Source organism: Hypanus sabinus, chromosome 7 (genome assembly GCF_030144855.1).
Source record: "Hypanus sabinus isolate sHypSab1 chromosome 7, sHypSab1.hap1, whole genome shotgun sequence".
NCBI classification, from domain to species: domain Eukaryota; kingdom Metazoa; phylum Chordata; class Chondrichthyes; order Myliobatiformes; family Dasyatidae; genus Hypanus; species Hypanus sabinus.
This window is the reverse complement of record NC_082712.1, coordinates 63,616,085-63,633,050: the sequence shown is the minus strand read 5'-3', so window position 1 is coordinate 63,633,050 and position 16,966 is coordinate 63,616,085. Positions and strand designations below refer to the sequence as shown.

Here is a 16,966-nt window from a genome sequence, read left to right as displayed (position 1 = left end):
GTTTTATAAGATTCCATAAGATCTAAAAACACCTTAACACTGAAAAACACTCATTTAAAAAATATGTGTGTTGACACATAAGTGTTGAAACAGCCTTTTTGAAGTTTCTCCTTTAACATCCTCCCAAATCATGCAAACATCATCCTCTGGCAACACAGGAGACTGTAGATGTTGGAATCTAGGAGTGCTGTCTGCTGGACAGCAAAGCATTGCGAATTCCTTTACTCCCACAGATGCTCTTGACCCACTGAGTTCCTCCAGCTGAGTTTTTGTTCTTTCATCCTCTGGGAAAGATTTAACCAGTTGGAGTTGTGAGTCTGTTCTTCATTTGTAAAGCACACAGGTTAAACATTCTGTGTGACAGATGACATTCTATAACTGCTTATTGTTGTGAAGCTCCTGGTTGAAGTTAGACAGACAGTCAGAATCTATTTTTCCCAAGATGGAAATGTTGATTACTGGGGGCCTAGCTTTAAGGTGAGAGGGGCAAGTCTAAAGGAGATGGGTGAGGCAAGTCTGCTCTAAGGGTGTCAGTGCCTGGAAGGGATATTAGGGGTGGTGGTGGAAGCAGATATGACAGTAGCTTTTAGACTGACACATGAATATGCAGCAAATGGAGGGATACAGATCACGTATGAGCAGAAGAGATGGAGTTTAATTGGAAATCATGCTTGCCACAGACATTGAAACATTGAAACATAGAAAACATACAGCAAAATACAGGCCCATCAGCCCATAAAGCTGTGCCAAACATGTCCCTACCTTAGAACTACCTAGGCTTACCCATAGCCCTCTATTTTTCTAAGCTCCATATATCCATCAAGGAGTCTCTTTAAAAACCCTATAGTTTCTGCTCCACCACTGCCACCGGCAGCCCATTCCAGACACTCACCACTCTCTGTGTAAAAAACTTACCCCTGACATCTCCTCTGTATCTACTTCCAAGCACCTTAAAACGGTGCCCCCCCCCCCCCCCGGGGAAAAGCCTCTGACTATCCACACGATTAATGCCTCTCATCATCTTGTACACCTCTATCAGGTCACCTCTCAACCTCCGTCACTCCAAGGAGAAGTGGTCGAGTTCACTCAACCTATTCTCATAAGGCATACTCCCCAAGCCAGGCAACATCCTTGTAAATCTCCTCTGTATCCTTTCTATGGTTTCCATGTCCTTCCTGTAGTGAGGTAACAAGAATTGAGCACAGTACACCAAGTGGGTTCTGATCAGGGTCCTATATATCTGCAACATTACCTCTCGGCTCTTAAACTCAATCCCATGATTGATGAAGGCCAATACACCCTATACCTTCTTAACCACAGATTCAACCTGCGTAGCAGCTTTGAGTGACTTATGGACTCCAAGATCTCTCTGATCCTCCACACTGCCAAGAGTCTTACCATTAATACTATATTCTGCCATCGTACTAAAATGAACCATTTCATTTTACCATCGTACTAAATGACCTACTAAAATGAACCACTTCACACTTATCTGGGTTGAACTCCATCTGCCACTTCTCAGCCCAGATTTGCATCCTATCGATGTCCCGTTGTAACCTCTGACAGCCCTCCACACTATCAACAACACCTCCAACCTTTGTGTCATCAGTAAATTTACTAACCTATCCCTCCACTTCCTCAACCAGGTCATTTATAAAAATCACAAGGACATCATGGGCCTGTTCCTATGTTGTACTATTCTATGTGAGTACCAGAGATTCCAGAAATCTAAACAAAATAGCAAATGTTTATCAGGTTAACATTTTTGGAGAGAGGAATGGAGTTCACACTGCAGGTACATAACTCTGATGAAAGAACATTAAAACCTGTGAGGAGTCAACAACCTGAAACACTACTGGTGGCCTGTGGAGGCCAGGCCATTGGGTGTATTTAAGGTGGAGACTGATAGGTTCTTGATTAGTCAGGGTGTGAAAGGTTATGGGAAGAATGCAGGAAAATGAGGTTGAGCAGGAAATGAGTCAGCCATGATGGAATGGCTGAGTAGACTCGATGGGCTGAATGGCCTAATCCTGCTTCTATGTCTTATGATTACCAGTGGTGAAAGAAACAGGGAATGCCTAACCTGATGAGTACTTTGTGTCGGGATTTGAGATATTCAATGTAAATGCTGTTTTATAAAGCAGTGATTCATTTTGCCAGTGGAAGTTCAATATTTGACAGATATGAATTATGGTTTTATTGGTTTTCATAATCCAAGTCTGCATGCTCCAGAGCTAATCATATGTCTTGCAATAAAATATTTATTAAAGAAGTATATTCCTTCCATAATAGATCTGTTTGCCAGTGTTGCAAATTGGTCTGTTGCAAATTTTTCCGTAAAAAATCCAAGGAAAATCAGGGAGATTATCCCTGCCATCCTTTAGACAATCTTGCTAATAATTACCTGGTCACTATTTACTGTATGTTTACATGTCAGACATATGGGGAAATCATCTTCTATGTTTTCTTTATTAGGTGAAGAAACAGTCGTGTGTGACTTTGGCACAATTAAAAGGTGAGATGCATTCCAAGTAATTAAATGATCCACCTGTTTAGTAACCTTTAATTCGAAAGGGTGGGATAATTGCCAATTGACTGCACTCTTGATTTAAGCATACCACATTTCAATGTGATATGATGACAGCACTGAGTCAGATCATTTCCATGACTTCTTCATAAAGCATAAAGTGGGAAGAAATGCAAAATGAAAAAGTTGTCTTGTTGTCTCCTATTTTTCTACACAATCAGAATGTCATGTTTGACCATGTGGTGTTTTTTAATATACTCATATGCAAGGTGAGTGTTTCCCACCCATCCTTAAATACCTTGAAAAGGTGGTGCTGAGTTTCCACCCTGAGTCAGTGTAGTCTTTCTGGCGGTGGTACTCCCGCAACGCTGGCGGACAAGGCTTTTCTAGGACTTGAAGCAATGGTCGGGTCAATACCTTCCCAAGTCAGGATGGTGTGTTAATGCACAGAGACGCTGCTTCTTTCTTGCCGGAGGAAATCATGGGTTTAGAGTGCTGTCAGAGTACCCTGGGTGAGCAGTTGCAATGCATTTTGTGGATTGCCTGTTGCAGCCGGCGTTTGCCAGTGCTGGATGCTTTGAGTACTTTAGGTTATGAATGGGATGCCAATCAAGTGAACTGCTTTGCCTGGATGTTGTGGAGCTTGTGTTTTGCTGCAACTTCACTTACCAAGCTGAGTGGAGAGTATTCCGTTGCTTTGTGGACTTATTCAAAGTATATTTATTACCAAAGTATGTACACATTATACAGTTTTGAGATTTGTCTCCTTACAAGCAGCCACAAAGCAAAGAAACCCAAAAGAACCCATTTTAAAAAAAGACTGTGGAACACCCAATGTGCAAACAAGTAGTATTCAGAACTATAAGACCACAGAGTTCGTCCGCAGAGCCGAGTAAATGTTGCAGCATGGAGAGTTGAAGTGGCCCGTCCCTCGCCTCAGGCCCTGACACCCTGACTTTTCAATCTGGCCTGTCACTTAAATCATTGTCTAAACGTGGGGTTCGGTCACGATACGGTCTGCGGTTTGGACCCTGCCACCTCGATTTGACCTGTACCTGACCTTTTCAATTCAGCCTGGTACTTAAATCATTGTCCAAACCATGTATGTACCTCACAGCTTGCAGCCACAGAGTCATAGTAAAGCACAACACAGAAACAAGCCCTTTGGCCCATCTAATCCATGCTGAACTATTTAAATTGTCCCAATCGACATGCACTGGGACTATAGGCCTCCACATCCCTATGCAAACCTCTCGGGCTCACACGCTCCACACTTGCGCTTACAGCTCACTCCACGTTCTCATGACCCTATTAGTGGAAAAGGTTTCCCCTCATGTTCTCCTAAATTTTTCTTTTCAATAAGTCATCTGCCACACAATGCACAGCCTGAGACCTGCTCTTATACTACCATACTTCGGAGCTGGTGCAGTTAAGATGGGATCAATCCATTCTTCTCCAGAATATTATCAGCAGTGAGGGTAGATTTTTGAAATTTTCTCTTGTTGGAGATGGTCAGTTTTTACCACTTCTGTGGTGAGAAGTTATGTATCACTTGGCAGGCTAAACTTAAAAGGTGTGCAGGGGTTTTCTCTGATGTCAAGGGAAGTTAATCTCTCCTTACTTTACTCTTTGCTTCAAATTTGGTCCAAGAGTATGATGAGGTCTGGAGCCAATTAATCTTGGAGAAACACAGACTTGGCATCAGTGAGCAGATTGTTGGGTGTGAAGTCTATTGAATAACATGGTTGATGACATCTTTGGTCATTTTTACTTTGCAGATGATTGAGAATGGAGTAGTTGGTGGCTGGATTGGATTCATCCTCTTTTTATAAGCAGGGCATATTGGCAATTTTCCACTCTACCAGGTTGAACTGTACTGGAAAAGGTAGTTCTATAGGACAAGTCTTCAGTACTGCAGCCAGGGTGTTGTTTGGTTCCGTGGGCCTTGCTGTATCTAGTGCTCTTGATTGTTTCCCTATATCTTTTTGAGTGACTTTAAATGGCTGAAGACTAGAAACTGTGATGCAGGGGAAGCTGAAGTGGATCACCGTCTCAGCACACCTTGCTGTCAATGCTTCAACCATACCTTTACACGCTGGGTGGCTCCATCACTGTTGATGGGATGTTCCTAGAGCATACTCTTCCTGTTGGTTCTTTAGCTCTGTCTACTGCAAGCTGTTTTTCCTGTATTAGCATGCCTGCAGTCGTGTGTCACAACTTAAACAGTTTGGTTCTGTATGATTAGTGCTATTCCCAATGTTCCTCTGCACTCCTCAATAACCTGATTTCAATCCCTGGTTTGACGTCATTGGTAATGTGAGGGGTGTGCTGGTCAAAGAAGGGAAAAGTAGTGAAATACATTCCACTGCTATCATTGTCCCAATGTGGCCTATGGATGCCTGATTTCTTCTTATTCAAGGAGGATCTACCAGAACCTCTAGCATGCTCAGCCTGGCAGCCATGCCCTTAGCGTTCACCCAGCTTGGTCACTGGTGGTGCTGTCAAACCACTTTTGAATGATGGACATTGATGATCTCCATCAGGGTATATTCTGTGCTCAATAATAACAGTGGAATGTTTATCTCCATCAGCTGCCATAGAAGAATAGGTGATAATCAGCAGGTTTCCTTGTATCTGTTTGACTTGATGCTAAAAGGCTTCATAGATTCTTCAGGCTCAGTTCTTTCCCAACTGGCTGGTGAGTCAGAACATCCCCAGAGATTGTTGTGGAGGAGTTTGGAGAATCAGGTAAAAGGTACAAATCTATGTCCGCAACATAGTAAGATTGTTGCTCACTCTTCTGCAAGCCGCATTTCCCTAATTATACGTGAGGAGGTGTTTGCAAAGTTGATTAGACTTGAAGTAATATTTAACAAGTCTGAACCTGGACCAAGCTTTATCCTAAGTGTTATGTTCTGCTTTAATCACAAAGGTTTGCTAGCCATTTCAGTGGGTAGTTAAGAGCTGGCAGCACTGGGTCTGAAGACGATTTCCTAAAGGCAACAATTTTTCTTTCCTGAAGGCCTTTGGGATTTGGTATGAAACAGATGGGGTTTTGAAATTATCTATTTGTGTTATGGTTACCATTGCTGAAATTAGTTTAAAAAAAATTCTTTTCAACTTTTCAACAGAACTCTTAATATTGTTGTGTAACTGTATGCACGTATTTTCATTAATAAATTCAGTGGGTGGGCTCATTTGAAAATGCCAATTCCAAAGTCAGGGAGTTGAAAGGCTCCCTATCTCTGAATTTTGGTATCCTTTAAGTGAGTGGGGAGCCAGGCTAATCTGATGTGGCTTCACATCAAAGGTTTGCTTTGACACCTGATCTTGCTCTTGCCATTTTAGAATATGGAAGAGCATAGCACAGTACAGCTCCTTCAGCCCACAACTATTTGGCAACCTTTTAACCTTCTCCAAGATCAATCTAAAGCTTCCCTCCCAGATAGCCCTCTATCTTCCTTTCATCCACATGCCTATAATGTATCTGCCTCTACTAATTCCCCTGGCAGGATTTCCACTCACCTACCATTCGTTGTGCAAAAAATCTACTTCTGACATCCGCTCTATACTTTCCTCTAAATTGTGCCCTCTTGTATTAACTATTTTTGCCCTGGGAAAAAGATGCTGAGTATCCACTCTATAAATGCCCCTTTTCACATTACACACCTCTATAAGTCACCTCTCATCCTCTTTTGCTCCAAATAGAAAAGCCTTAGCTAGATTTATCTTTCCTCATAAGACATGCTCTCTAATTAATCCAGACAGCTTCCTATTAAATCTCCTCTATAGCTTCTTTAAAGCTTCCTCATCCTTCCTATAATGAGAAGACCAGAAATGAACACAATACTCCAAGTGTGGTCTAACCAGGGTTTTACAGAGGTGCAACATTATCTCACAGCTCTTGAACTTACTTCTCTGACAAATCAAGGCCAACACCCCATACACCTTCTTAAGTACCCTATCAACTTATGCAGCAACTTTGATAGATCTATGGATGTGGACCCTCTTGGGACCCCCAAGGATCCCCTTGTTCCTCCACAGTGCTAAGAATCCGGCCATTAATCCTGCACTCTGATTTTAGGTTTGACCTTCCAAAGTGTATCTCTTCAATTTTTTCCAGACTGAACTCCATCTGCCACCCCTCAGCCCAGCTCTGTATCCTATCAATGTCCCGTTGTAACCCATGACTATCTTCTACACTATCTACAACATAAACCTTTACATCACCTGCAAACTTACAAATCCACCCTTCCACTTTCTCATCCAAGTCATTCATAAAAAATCACAAAGAACGGGGGTCCCAGAACAGATCCCTGTGGAATAGCATTCCATGTAGAATACACAGCATTTACTACCATCTTCTGTCTTCCTCTAGCCAAGTTTCCCTGGAACCCATGCCTTCTGACGTTCTGAATGAACCTGCCATAAAGAAACTTGTCGAATCCCTCACTGAAATCCAGATTTTATCACATTCACTGCTTTATCTTCATCAATTTGTTTTGTCACTTTGTTGAAGAATTTAATCAGGTTCATGAGGCATAGCCTGCCCCCCATAAAGCCATGCTGATTATTGCTAATTAGACTACACTTCTCCAAATCCTTGTAAATCCTTTCTCTTGGAACCTTCTCTAATAGTTTGCCCACCTGTGAAGTAGTACTCACTGATACTACTCCTGTGACCTGTAAAGATGCAAAGATCATCCCTAACGCCCCTTCAATCTCTTCCCGTGCTTCCTGTAATAGCCTAGGATATATCACATCATTTTCTGGGAACTGATTATTCTAAAGTTTTTCAAAGGCACCAGCATATCCTAGTTCCTAATGTCAAATTGTTCCAATGTATTAGCCTGTTCTATGTGTCCTCACATTCATCAAGATCCCTCTCACAGAAACAAAGTATTAATTAAGAATCTCCTCATCTCCTCTAACTCCAAGCTTATGTTTCCTCTTCTATCCCTGATCGGTCCGACATTTATTCGAGTCATCCTCTTGGTCTTCACATACATGTAGAACGCCTTGGGGTTTTCCTCAATCCTACTTGTCATCTCCTCTTGTGGTTCTCCTAAGTCCCTTCTCAGGCTCCTCCCTGGCTACCTTATTATTCTCAAAAGCCCTATCAGATCCTTGTTTCCTAAATCCTAAATATGATTCCTTCTTCCTTTCCTCTAGTCAAGAGAAGTTCCTTTTCTCTAGTCAACCATGCCATCCTTTCTCTGCCTCAATGGGACAATCTTATCCACATCACCATATAAGTGCTCACTAAACAACCTCCACGTTTCCTGACTACATCCAGCACCATGCAAACATCTTGGGCATGTATATAGCTAGGTTGTCTGAGATTTGCACAGTTCTGACCGTTATGTCTTTTCAGTTACTACTGAGCTAAAACAAAGCTAAGTTCTCTTATTTCTGTTTCCCTACCACCTTCCTATTTTAGCCAATATACAGTACAGTTCAAAAGCCTCAGGCACCTTAGCTATATACAGTATATGTGCCTAAGACTTTTACACAGCACAGTCTGTTCCCAATTCACGCTCCAAAATTCCTGCCAATTTCCTGACTAGTAGGACCAAAATTCACACGCCTCCCCCTGCCCCCAATCCCATACAGCCTGTTGTTATCCCTGTCCAAGGTTATGGTAAAGGTCAGAGAGATGTGGATGCTGTTTCTGAAATGCTCTCCCTCCATGAAATCTGGCATTGGACTAGGTTCATTGCCTAGTATCAGATCCAGTACAGCTTCTCCTCTAGATGACCTGTCTACATATTGTTTCAAAGGTACATTTAATGTATACAATGTACATCCTGAAATGCTTTTTCTTCTCAACCATCTATAAAAACTGAGGAGTGCCCCACAGAATGAATAAGGGTTAAACGTTAGAACCCCAAAGTCCCCCCTCCAGCTCCCCTGCCTCCCGCGTGTAAGCAGCAGCAAGCAACAATCCCCCTTCCCCCTCACCAGCAAAAAAAAGCATCGGCATCCGCTACCAAGCACTCAAGCGTGAGAAAAGCAAAAGTAAAGACACAGTCTTACAAAGACTACATTGTTCACCCAGCATTTGACGTACCACAGGCTCTTTCTCTCTCTCTCTCTCTCCCCCTAATAAGGGAGAAAGGGGTGCCCCTGTTTCACAGTGAGTGGGGAGACATAACAAACAACTTGCTGGTTTACGATATTAAAAGTCCATTACGTCACTTTTTTTGAGCCCTGCACCCGAAGATCTGGAGTCTCTGGGCACACAGCTATAGATACAGTATTTCAACTTCCCCGACAACACACAGGCCTTCTGCTGTGATACTGACCTTCGATCTGCCCGCCTCCAGAGCTCTGAGATCCTAGGCCTCCAAAACTGAGCTGATCTCTTAGGCCAAGCCCTTGGCATACCGAACAACGGCCAGTTATGAAACCCCGAGAGTGGGTATCATCCTGCAAAGAACTGTAGTTAGCGTGTAACTCCAGGCCAGGATCTTCAAAAGAACCCTGAAAGGGAAAAATAAAGATATTAAAGATGGAAATAGAGCTGTTTCCAAAGGTGCAAGCAAAGGAGTCGCTGATCAGTGCCATTATCACTTCGCTCTGCCTCCAAGGACTTCCGGGAATCGTTCCTGGACACACCTAATAAATTCCTCCCCATCTAAACCTTTTGCATCAAGGAAGGGGCAATCAATATTAAGAAATTCGAAATCACTCATGTCAACATATCTGTTATTCTGCACCTTTCCAAAATCTGTTTCCTGATGTGCTCCTCAGTGTCTCTGTTGCAGTAGGAATATCCCAATAGAGTGATCATTCCCTTCCTCTTTCTGACTCCCACCCACACTAACTCCGTAGACAATCTTTCCACGACCTCTCTTTTTGCAGCTGAAATACCATCCCTCATTATCATTGCCATTCCCCCACCTCTTTTGTCCCTCTCCCTGTCCCATTTGAAACATCTAAACCCTGGAACATACAGCGGCCATTCCTGCTCTTGCGACAGCCAAGTCTCTGCAGAGGCCCCAACGTCATAGTTCGATGTGTTGGACCATCCTCTAAGTTCATCACTCTTGTTCCTGATATTTCTCATATGAAAATAAACATTTCAACCTATCTAACTAAATGATATTATGCCCTGTCAACTGCTAACTCTTCTTTACTATCTCTCTACATGCTGCATCTACCTTTACACCAACTTCAGCATTCTTCGATTATCACATCCCTCTTCCAAACTACTTTAAACCCTCCCCGACAACTCCAGTAAACCTATCCAGAAGGATATTGATCCCTCTTGAGTTCGCTTTAACCTGTCTCTTTTGTACAAGTCATACGTTTCCCACAAGAGACCCCAAATTTCCACAAATCTGAAACCCTGATCCTTGCACCATTTCCTCAGCCACAATTTCACCTACCAAATCACCCTATTCTTACTCTCACAGGTGCTTTGTGGGAAATGACTTCCTGTGAGGTCCTGCTTCTTAGCTTCCTACCTACGAAGTTCCCTATATTCGTTCTTCAGGACCTCTTCCCTTTTCCTGCCTATGCTGTTGGTATCAATATGTACCATGACTTCTAGCTGCTCACCCTCCTACTTTAGAATGATGTGGACCCAATCCGAGACTTCCCTGACCCTGGCATCTGGGGGGGTAACATAATATCTGGGAATTTCCCTTCCACAGAATCTTCTGTCTGTTCCCCTCACCCTCTCACTGTTGAATACCTTGTCACATACCACTTCTCCCCTTCTGAGCCATAGGGCCAGACTCGGTGTCAGAGTCCTGTTCTCTGTGGCTTCCCTGGGTAGGTTTTTTCCCTCCCCGCCCCCCAGCCCCCACATGCCAACTGTAACAATAGCGGTATACGTGTAATTAGGAGTAGAGCCACAAGGATACTCTGCACTAACTACCTACTCCCTTTCCCTTTCCTGATAGTCACCCAAACACCTGACCTCTGCAGCTTACATGTGACTGCCTCCCTGCAGTTGCTAGCTATCAACTTGTCATTCTCCTGAATGAGCCAAAGGTCATCCAGCTCCAGCTCTAGCTCCCTAACTCACTCCGTAAGGAACTGCACTCAGATGCATTTCTCGGAGATGTAGCAATCAGGGACACTGGAGGTCTCCTAGATCTCCCGTCTTGCAAGAGGAGCACATCACTGACCCAGGATCCATTCTCGTTATTCTAATTCAGTACTGTTTAAAAAAAGAAAGAAAGCTGACAGAAACATCATCTCTGATTTTCTTTCTTAAAGTGCCTTATTATTTTATTATAAAGGAGCCAGTGGTACGTGCCTAACTTCGACATGAGAGGGACTGCACATGCAGAAAATCTGGATCCACACAGATAACAAAATGCCCACCCTCCTGCCTCTCCCCTCTCATTTGCCAGATCGTACGCCCCAGCCCCTTCTTTTATTTTACTCTGGCTTCTTTCCCACTTCCTTTTCAGTCTTAATCAAGGGAATGGCCTGAAACATTGACTCTTCATTTCCCTCCATAGATTCTGCCTGACCGATTGAGTTCTTCCAATATTTTATGTGATGTGCATGACCTGTGAATCTCAAACCCTTTAATTATGGACAGAAGCTACCTACAGTAAGTTTTTAGGCTCACAAGTAGCAGTGGTCCAGGAAGCCAAAGTCAATGTCAGTGCTTGCAGTGTTGACTCCAGGCTCAAAGTACACTTAGTATCAAATGATGTGTACATTACACAACCTTGAGATTCGTCTCCTTACAGGCAGCCACAAAACACAAAAACCCAAAAGAATCCACTAACAAAAAAAGACCATCAAACATTCAATGTACAGAGAGAAAAAATTCAAATGATGCAAGAAATAAATGCCAGCCCATAACATTCTGAACTGAAGTCCCCAAAGACAGTCAATCCATGGATCCTTAGTTCAATGCAGAGTAAAGCAGCAAGCTGAACTGGCCTGACCCTCACCTTGGGCCCTGAAACCCGGACCTTTTCAATCTGCCCTGGTGCCTAAATCATCATCCAAAAATTGGGTTCATTTGCCTTGATATGTCCTGGAGCTTGGACCTGCCACCTCAATTCAGCCTGTGCCAGACCTTTCCGATTTGGCACGGTGTCTAAATCATCATCCAAACATTTGGGTGCTCAGGGGCCTGGACCCCATTGTCTTGATTTGGCCTGTATCCAACCTTTCTCATTCAACCTGGCTCTTAAATCGATTGATCCTCAGATCTTCCTTGCTCTCGACAACAGGCCAGCTGCCTCACCTTGGTTTTGCCACTTTGAATTGCCTCCAAGTCCAAAGGGAAGTTACAGACTATTGCTTGTGATGATCATTTGCCAGAAAAAGAGTGATTAATTGGTTAAGATATGTACTCCCTGTCGAATTGCTTAAAGTTGTAATAGAATAAATAAAAACGACTGCATGATAATATAAGTACATATTTTAATGTCACATTTTCTGCATAAACCCAACTTGGTTTACTGATTAGACAAAATCACTAAACAAAGTATTACATACACCCTTGGAGGTTTACTGGGGGCGGGGGGGGGGGTGGATATGGGGTTGCAGGGGATGGGGGAGTTACCTCTCTGAAATGAGTTTTTGCAGGGTGGGATGCCTGTAGGTAGTCACTCTCAAGCAAACCATCAGAAGTACAATCAAAACAAGGATTCATCTTCTGTCTTCATTATGACATCAGTCAGTAGAGCGCGAAAGGTTTAAAAATAGGACCGCCGTATCCAGCGGGCAGCGGAGAGAGAGGGAGGCAGAGTGATAGGGCTTTGGCTCAACAGGCTTAGAGAGTAATGAGGTGAGGTAACTGTGTTAATTGCGGAAAGGGGGTATATGTATGTGAGGCCGGTTTTCTGTACTCTGTGTCAGATGTGGGAGGTCCTGGAGTCTCCCGGTATCCCAGACGGCCATATCTGCACCAGGTGTCGAGCTGCATCACCTGAGGGACCAAGTTAGGGAACTAGAGTTGCAGCTCGATGACCTTCGTCTGGTCAGGGAGAATGAGGAGGTGATAGAGAGGAGTTACAGGTAGGTGGTCATACCAAGGCCATGGGAGACGGACAATTGGGTCACATTCAGGAGGGGGAAGGGGAAGAGTCAGGTACTAGAGAGTACCCCTGTGGCTGTACCCCTTGACCATGAGTACTCCTGTTTGAGTACTGTTGGGGGGGGGGACACAGCTTACATGGGGGAAACGGCAGTGGCCGTGCCTCTGGCACAGAGTCTGGCCCTGTGGCTCAGAAGGGTAGGGAAGGGAAGAGGAAGGCAGTAGTGATAGGGGACTATAGTCAGGGGGTCAGACAGGCAATTCTGTGGATGCAGGAAAGAAACTCGGATAGTAGTTTGCCTCCCAGGTGCCAGGGTCTGGGATGTTTCAGACCGTGCCCAAGATATCCTGCAGTGGGAGGGAGAACAGCCAGAGGTCATGGTACATATTGGTACCAATGACATAGGTAGAAAAAAGACTACAGGGAGTTAGGAAGGAAGTTGAGAAGCAGGACCGCAAAGGTAGAAATCTTGGGATTACTGCCTGTGCCACGCGACAGTGAGAATAGGAATAGGATGAGGTGGAGGATAAATGAGTGGCTGAAGGATTGGAGCAGGGTGCTGGGATTCAGATTTCTGGATCATTGGGACTTCTTTTGGGGCAGGTGTGATGTGCACAAAAAGGACGGGTTGCACCTGAATCCCAGGGGGACATGCCTTGGCGGGCAGGATTAAGGAAAACCCTAAGGCATTCTACAAGTATGTGAAGAGCAAGAGGATAAGACGTGAAAGAATAAGAACTATCAAGTGTGACAGTGGGGAAGTGTGTATGGAACCGGAGGAAATAGCAGAGGTGGATCTTGGTGATTGTAGTGATTACTTTCAGCAGACTAAAAAGCTTGAGCATGTAGATATTAAGAAAGAGGATGTGCTGGAGCTTTTGGAATGCATCAAGTTGGATAAGTTGCTGGGCCCGGATGAGATGTACCCCAGGCTACTGTGGGAGGTGAGGGAGGAGATTGCTGAGCCTCTGGTGATGATCTTGGAATCATCAATGGGGACTGGAGAGGTTCCCGAGGATTGGAAGGTTGCGAACGTTGTTCCTTTGTTCAAGAAAGGGAGTAGAGATAGGCCAGGAAATTATAGACCAGTGAGTCTTACCTCAGTGATTGATAAATTGATGGAGAAGATCCTGAGAGGCAGGATTTATGAACATTTGGAGAGGCATAATATGATTAGTAGTAGTCAGCATGGCTTTGTCAAGGGCAGGTCGTGCCTTACAAGCCTGATTGAATTTTTTGGGAATGTGACTAAATACATTGATGAAGGAAGAGCAGTAGATGTAGTGTATATGGATTTCAGCAAGGCATTTGATAAGGTACCACATGGCAGGCTTATTGAGAAACTAAGGAGACACGGAACCCAAGGTAACATTGCTTTGTGGATCCAGAACTGGCTTGCCCACAGAAGGCACAGAGTGGTTGTAGACAGGTCATGTTTTGCATGGAGGTTGGTCACCAGTGGAGTGCCTCAGGGATCTGTTCTGGGACCCCTAGAAACTTATAAGATTATTAAGGGATTGTACACGCTGGAGGCAGGAAGCATGTTTCCGCTAATGGGTGAGTCCAGAACTAGAGGCCACAGTTTAAGAATAAGGGGTAGGCCATTTAGAACAGAGATGCGGAAAAACTTTTTCACCCAGAGAGTGGTGGATATGTGGAATGCTGTCCCCCAGAAGGCAATGGAGGCCAAGTCTCTGGATGCTTTCAAGAGAGAGTTAGATAGAGCTCTTATAGACAGCAGGGTCAAGGGATATGGGAAGAGGGCAGGAATGGGGTACTGATTGTGTATGATCAGCCATGATCACAGTGAATGGCAGTGCTTGCTAGAAGGGCTGAATGGCCTACACCTACACCTACTGTCTATTGTCTATTGCCTAGTCTTCATGACTTTTATAAATAACCTGGATGAGGAAGTGGAGGGATGGGTTAGTAAGTTTGCTGATGACACAAAGGTTGGAGGTGTTGTGGGTAGTGCGGAGGGCTGTCAGAAGTTACAGAGGGACATTGATTGGATGTGAAACTGGGCTGAGAAGTGGCAGATGGAGTTCAACACAGATAAATGTGAGGTGGTTCATTTTGGTAGGTCAAATATGATGGCAGAATTAATGGTAAGACTCTTGGCAATGTGGAGGATCAGAGGGATCTTGGGGTCCAAGTCCATAGGACGCTCAAAGCAGCTGCGCAGGTTGACTCTGTAGTTAAGAAGGCGAATGGTGTATTGGTCTTCATCAATCGTGGAAATGAATTTAGGAGTCGAGAGGTAATGTTGCAGCTGTATAGGACCCTGGTCAGACTCCACTTGGAGCACTGTGCTCAGTTCTGGTCGCCTCACTACAGGAAGGATGTGGAAGCCATAGAAAGGGTGCAGAGGAGATTTACAAGGATTTTGCCTGGATTGGGGAGCATACCTTATGAGAATAGGTTGAGTGAACTTGGCCTTTCTCCTTGGAGTGACAGAGGATGAGAGGTGACCTGATAGAGGTGTGTAAGATAATGAGAGGCATTGATCGTGTGGATAGTCAGAGGTTTTTTCCCAGGGCTGAAATGGTTGCCACAAGAGGACACAGGTTTAAGCTGCTGGGGAGTAGGTACAGAGGAGATGTCAGGGGTAAGTCTTTTTACTCAGAGTGGTGAGTGTGTGGAATGGGCTGCCGGCATTGATGGTGGAGGCAGATACGATAGGGTCTTTTAAGAGACTTTTAGAAAGGTACATTGGAGCTTAGTAAAGTAGAGGGCTATAGGTAAGCCTAGTAATTTCTAAGATAGTGACACGTTGGGCACAACTTTGTGGGCTGAAGGGCCTGTATTGTGCTGTAGGTTTTCCTATGTTTTTAACTATCCCATGGTACTATTTCAAACTGGAGCAGGGTGGTCCTGAGGAATGTGTTATCTTGAATAAAGCTTTTAATTAAAACATTTTCTGCTCAGTCACTGGGAGTTCCCTGAATACAAATTGGCTGTCTTATTTCCTCGGCTCCAGCGATGACTAACTTCAGTACAGGATCATCTTACAGTACTTTGGGGTAGTAGACAATGAGGAAAAAAATGTAATTCAGTTGGGAATTGACTGGGAGTTAATTTGGAAGCTATTTCCAGAGATGCTTGGCGCAACTAGTGGGAGGCAGGCCAGTTGAGCTTTAGATTAACATTATTGTTCTGTTGATCCTCCCACTGTTTAAGGAGGCCAACTTCTTGCGTTTAGACATTATAACTCCCCAACGTAATCAGCAAAATTGAAACCATATACAGTGGATTCTGGCTAACTCTGCCATCAGTTAGCTGGGGCAGCCTGTCCTTTGGGACAACTCTTAAAGGACGAAAACTAATTGAGACAATAGCCCAAATTCCCTTCATTCATTTAGGACACTATGCCACTTAAATGGGGCAGGAAGCAGTTGCTGAACGGTTCCTAACCAGCGTCAGTCGCGTGCACTTGTATGGTTTTTAGATGCTACACTGTGCTTTGAGCAAAGAGATTTTAAACAGTGTCATTATGTCTATCTTCAAAAAGCGCCTATTTTTGCCCCGATACTTGGTGAGAAATAAGCAGTAAACCTAGTCAGCAACGTTTGCATTGTTGCAAAGGTTTACATTCACCACATCTGTCTGCTGTTCCGCACCCACCTTAAGCGGAAAGGAATACAGTTCTTCTTTCTCAGACTGCTCCTGTATCGGAGAAGGAATTCTGAGCAGTGAAGCACAGTTATTACTGTCTGATTAGCAGCATCCACATACAGAGGTCATGTGGCTAGAGATCTGTGGGGAAAGGTCGGAGAGTGGAACTGATGAAACAGCTCCTTGAACTGCTGGCACAGGCCTTTGTCATTCGTACCACCCTAATATTCTTTATTTTCACTCCTGATATCCTTTCTCTGTCACAGCATATTGATGCAGCTATAAAGAAGGCTAAACAATGGCTATATCTTATTAGGGGTTTGAGGTTTGGTTTGTCAACTAAAACACTCTAAAGCTTCTACAGGTGTACCATGGAGAGCATTCTGACTGGCTGCATCACCGTCTGGTCTGGGGGGTGGGAGCTACCGCACAGGACCAAAGAAAATTGTAGAAGGTTGTAAAAATAGTCAGCTCCATCATGGGTACTAGCCTCAAGGAGCGGTGCCATAGGAAGGCAGTGACCCCCACCATCCAGGACATGCCCTCTTCTCACTGTTACCAACAGGAAGAAGGTACAGAAGTCTGAAGACACACACTCAATGATTCAAGAACAGCTTCTTCCTGTCTGCCGTTTGATTTCTAAATGGACATTGAACCCATGAACACAACCTCACTAATTTTTTATTCCTGTTTGTTTTTTTTTGCACTGCTTCTATACTCTGTGTGTGTGTGTGTATTCACTGTAATTCCAGTTTTTTTTCTATATTTATCACATATTGCATTGTACTGCTGCTGCAAAGTTAACTAA

At 44.0% G+C, this 16,966-nt stretch overlaps 1 protein-coding gene across 1 annotated transcript in view; it reads left to right on the top strand.

Moving 5' to 3' along the window:
• Window positions 1-16,966, top strand: part of susd1 (sushi domain containing 1) — a 155,655-nt gene that overhangs the window by 126,331 nt on the left and 12,358 nt on the right. Inside the window, exon 19 of the mRNA XM_059973851.1 lies at window positions 2,476-2,515. Within this exon, the coding sequence (XP_059829834.1) occupies window positions 2,476-2,515 (40 nt within the window). The remainder of the gene's footprint in view (window positions 1-2,475; window positions 2,516-16,966) is intronic.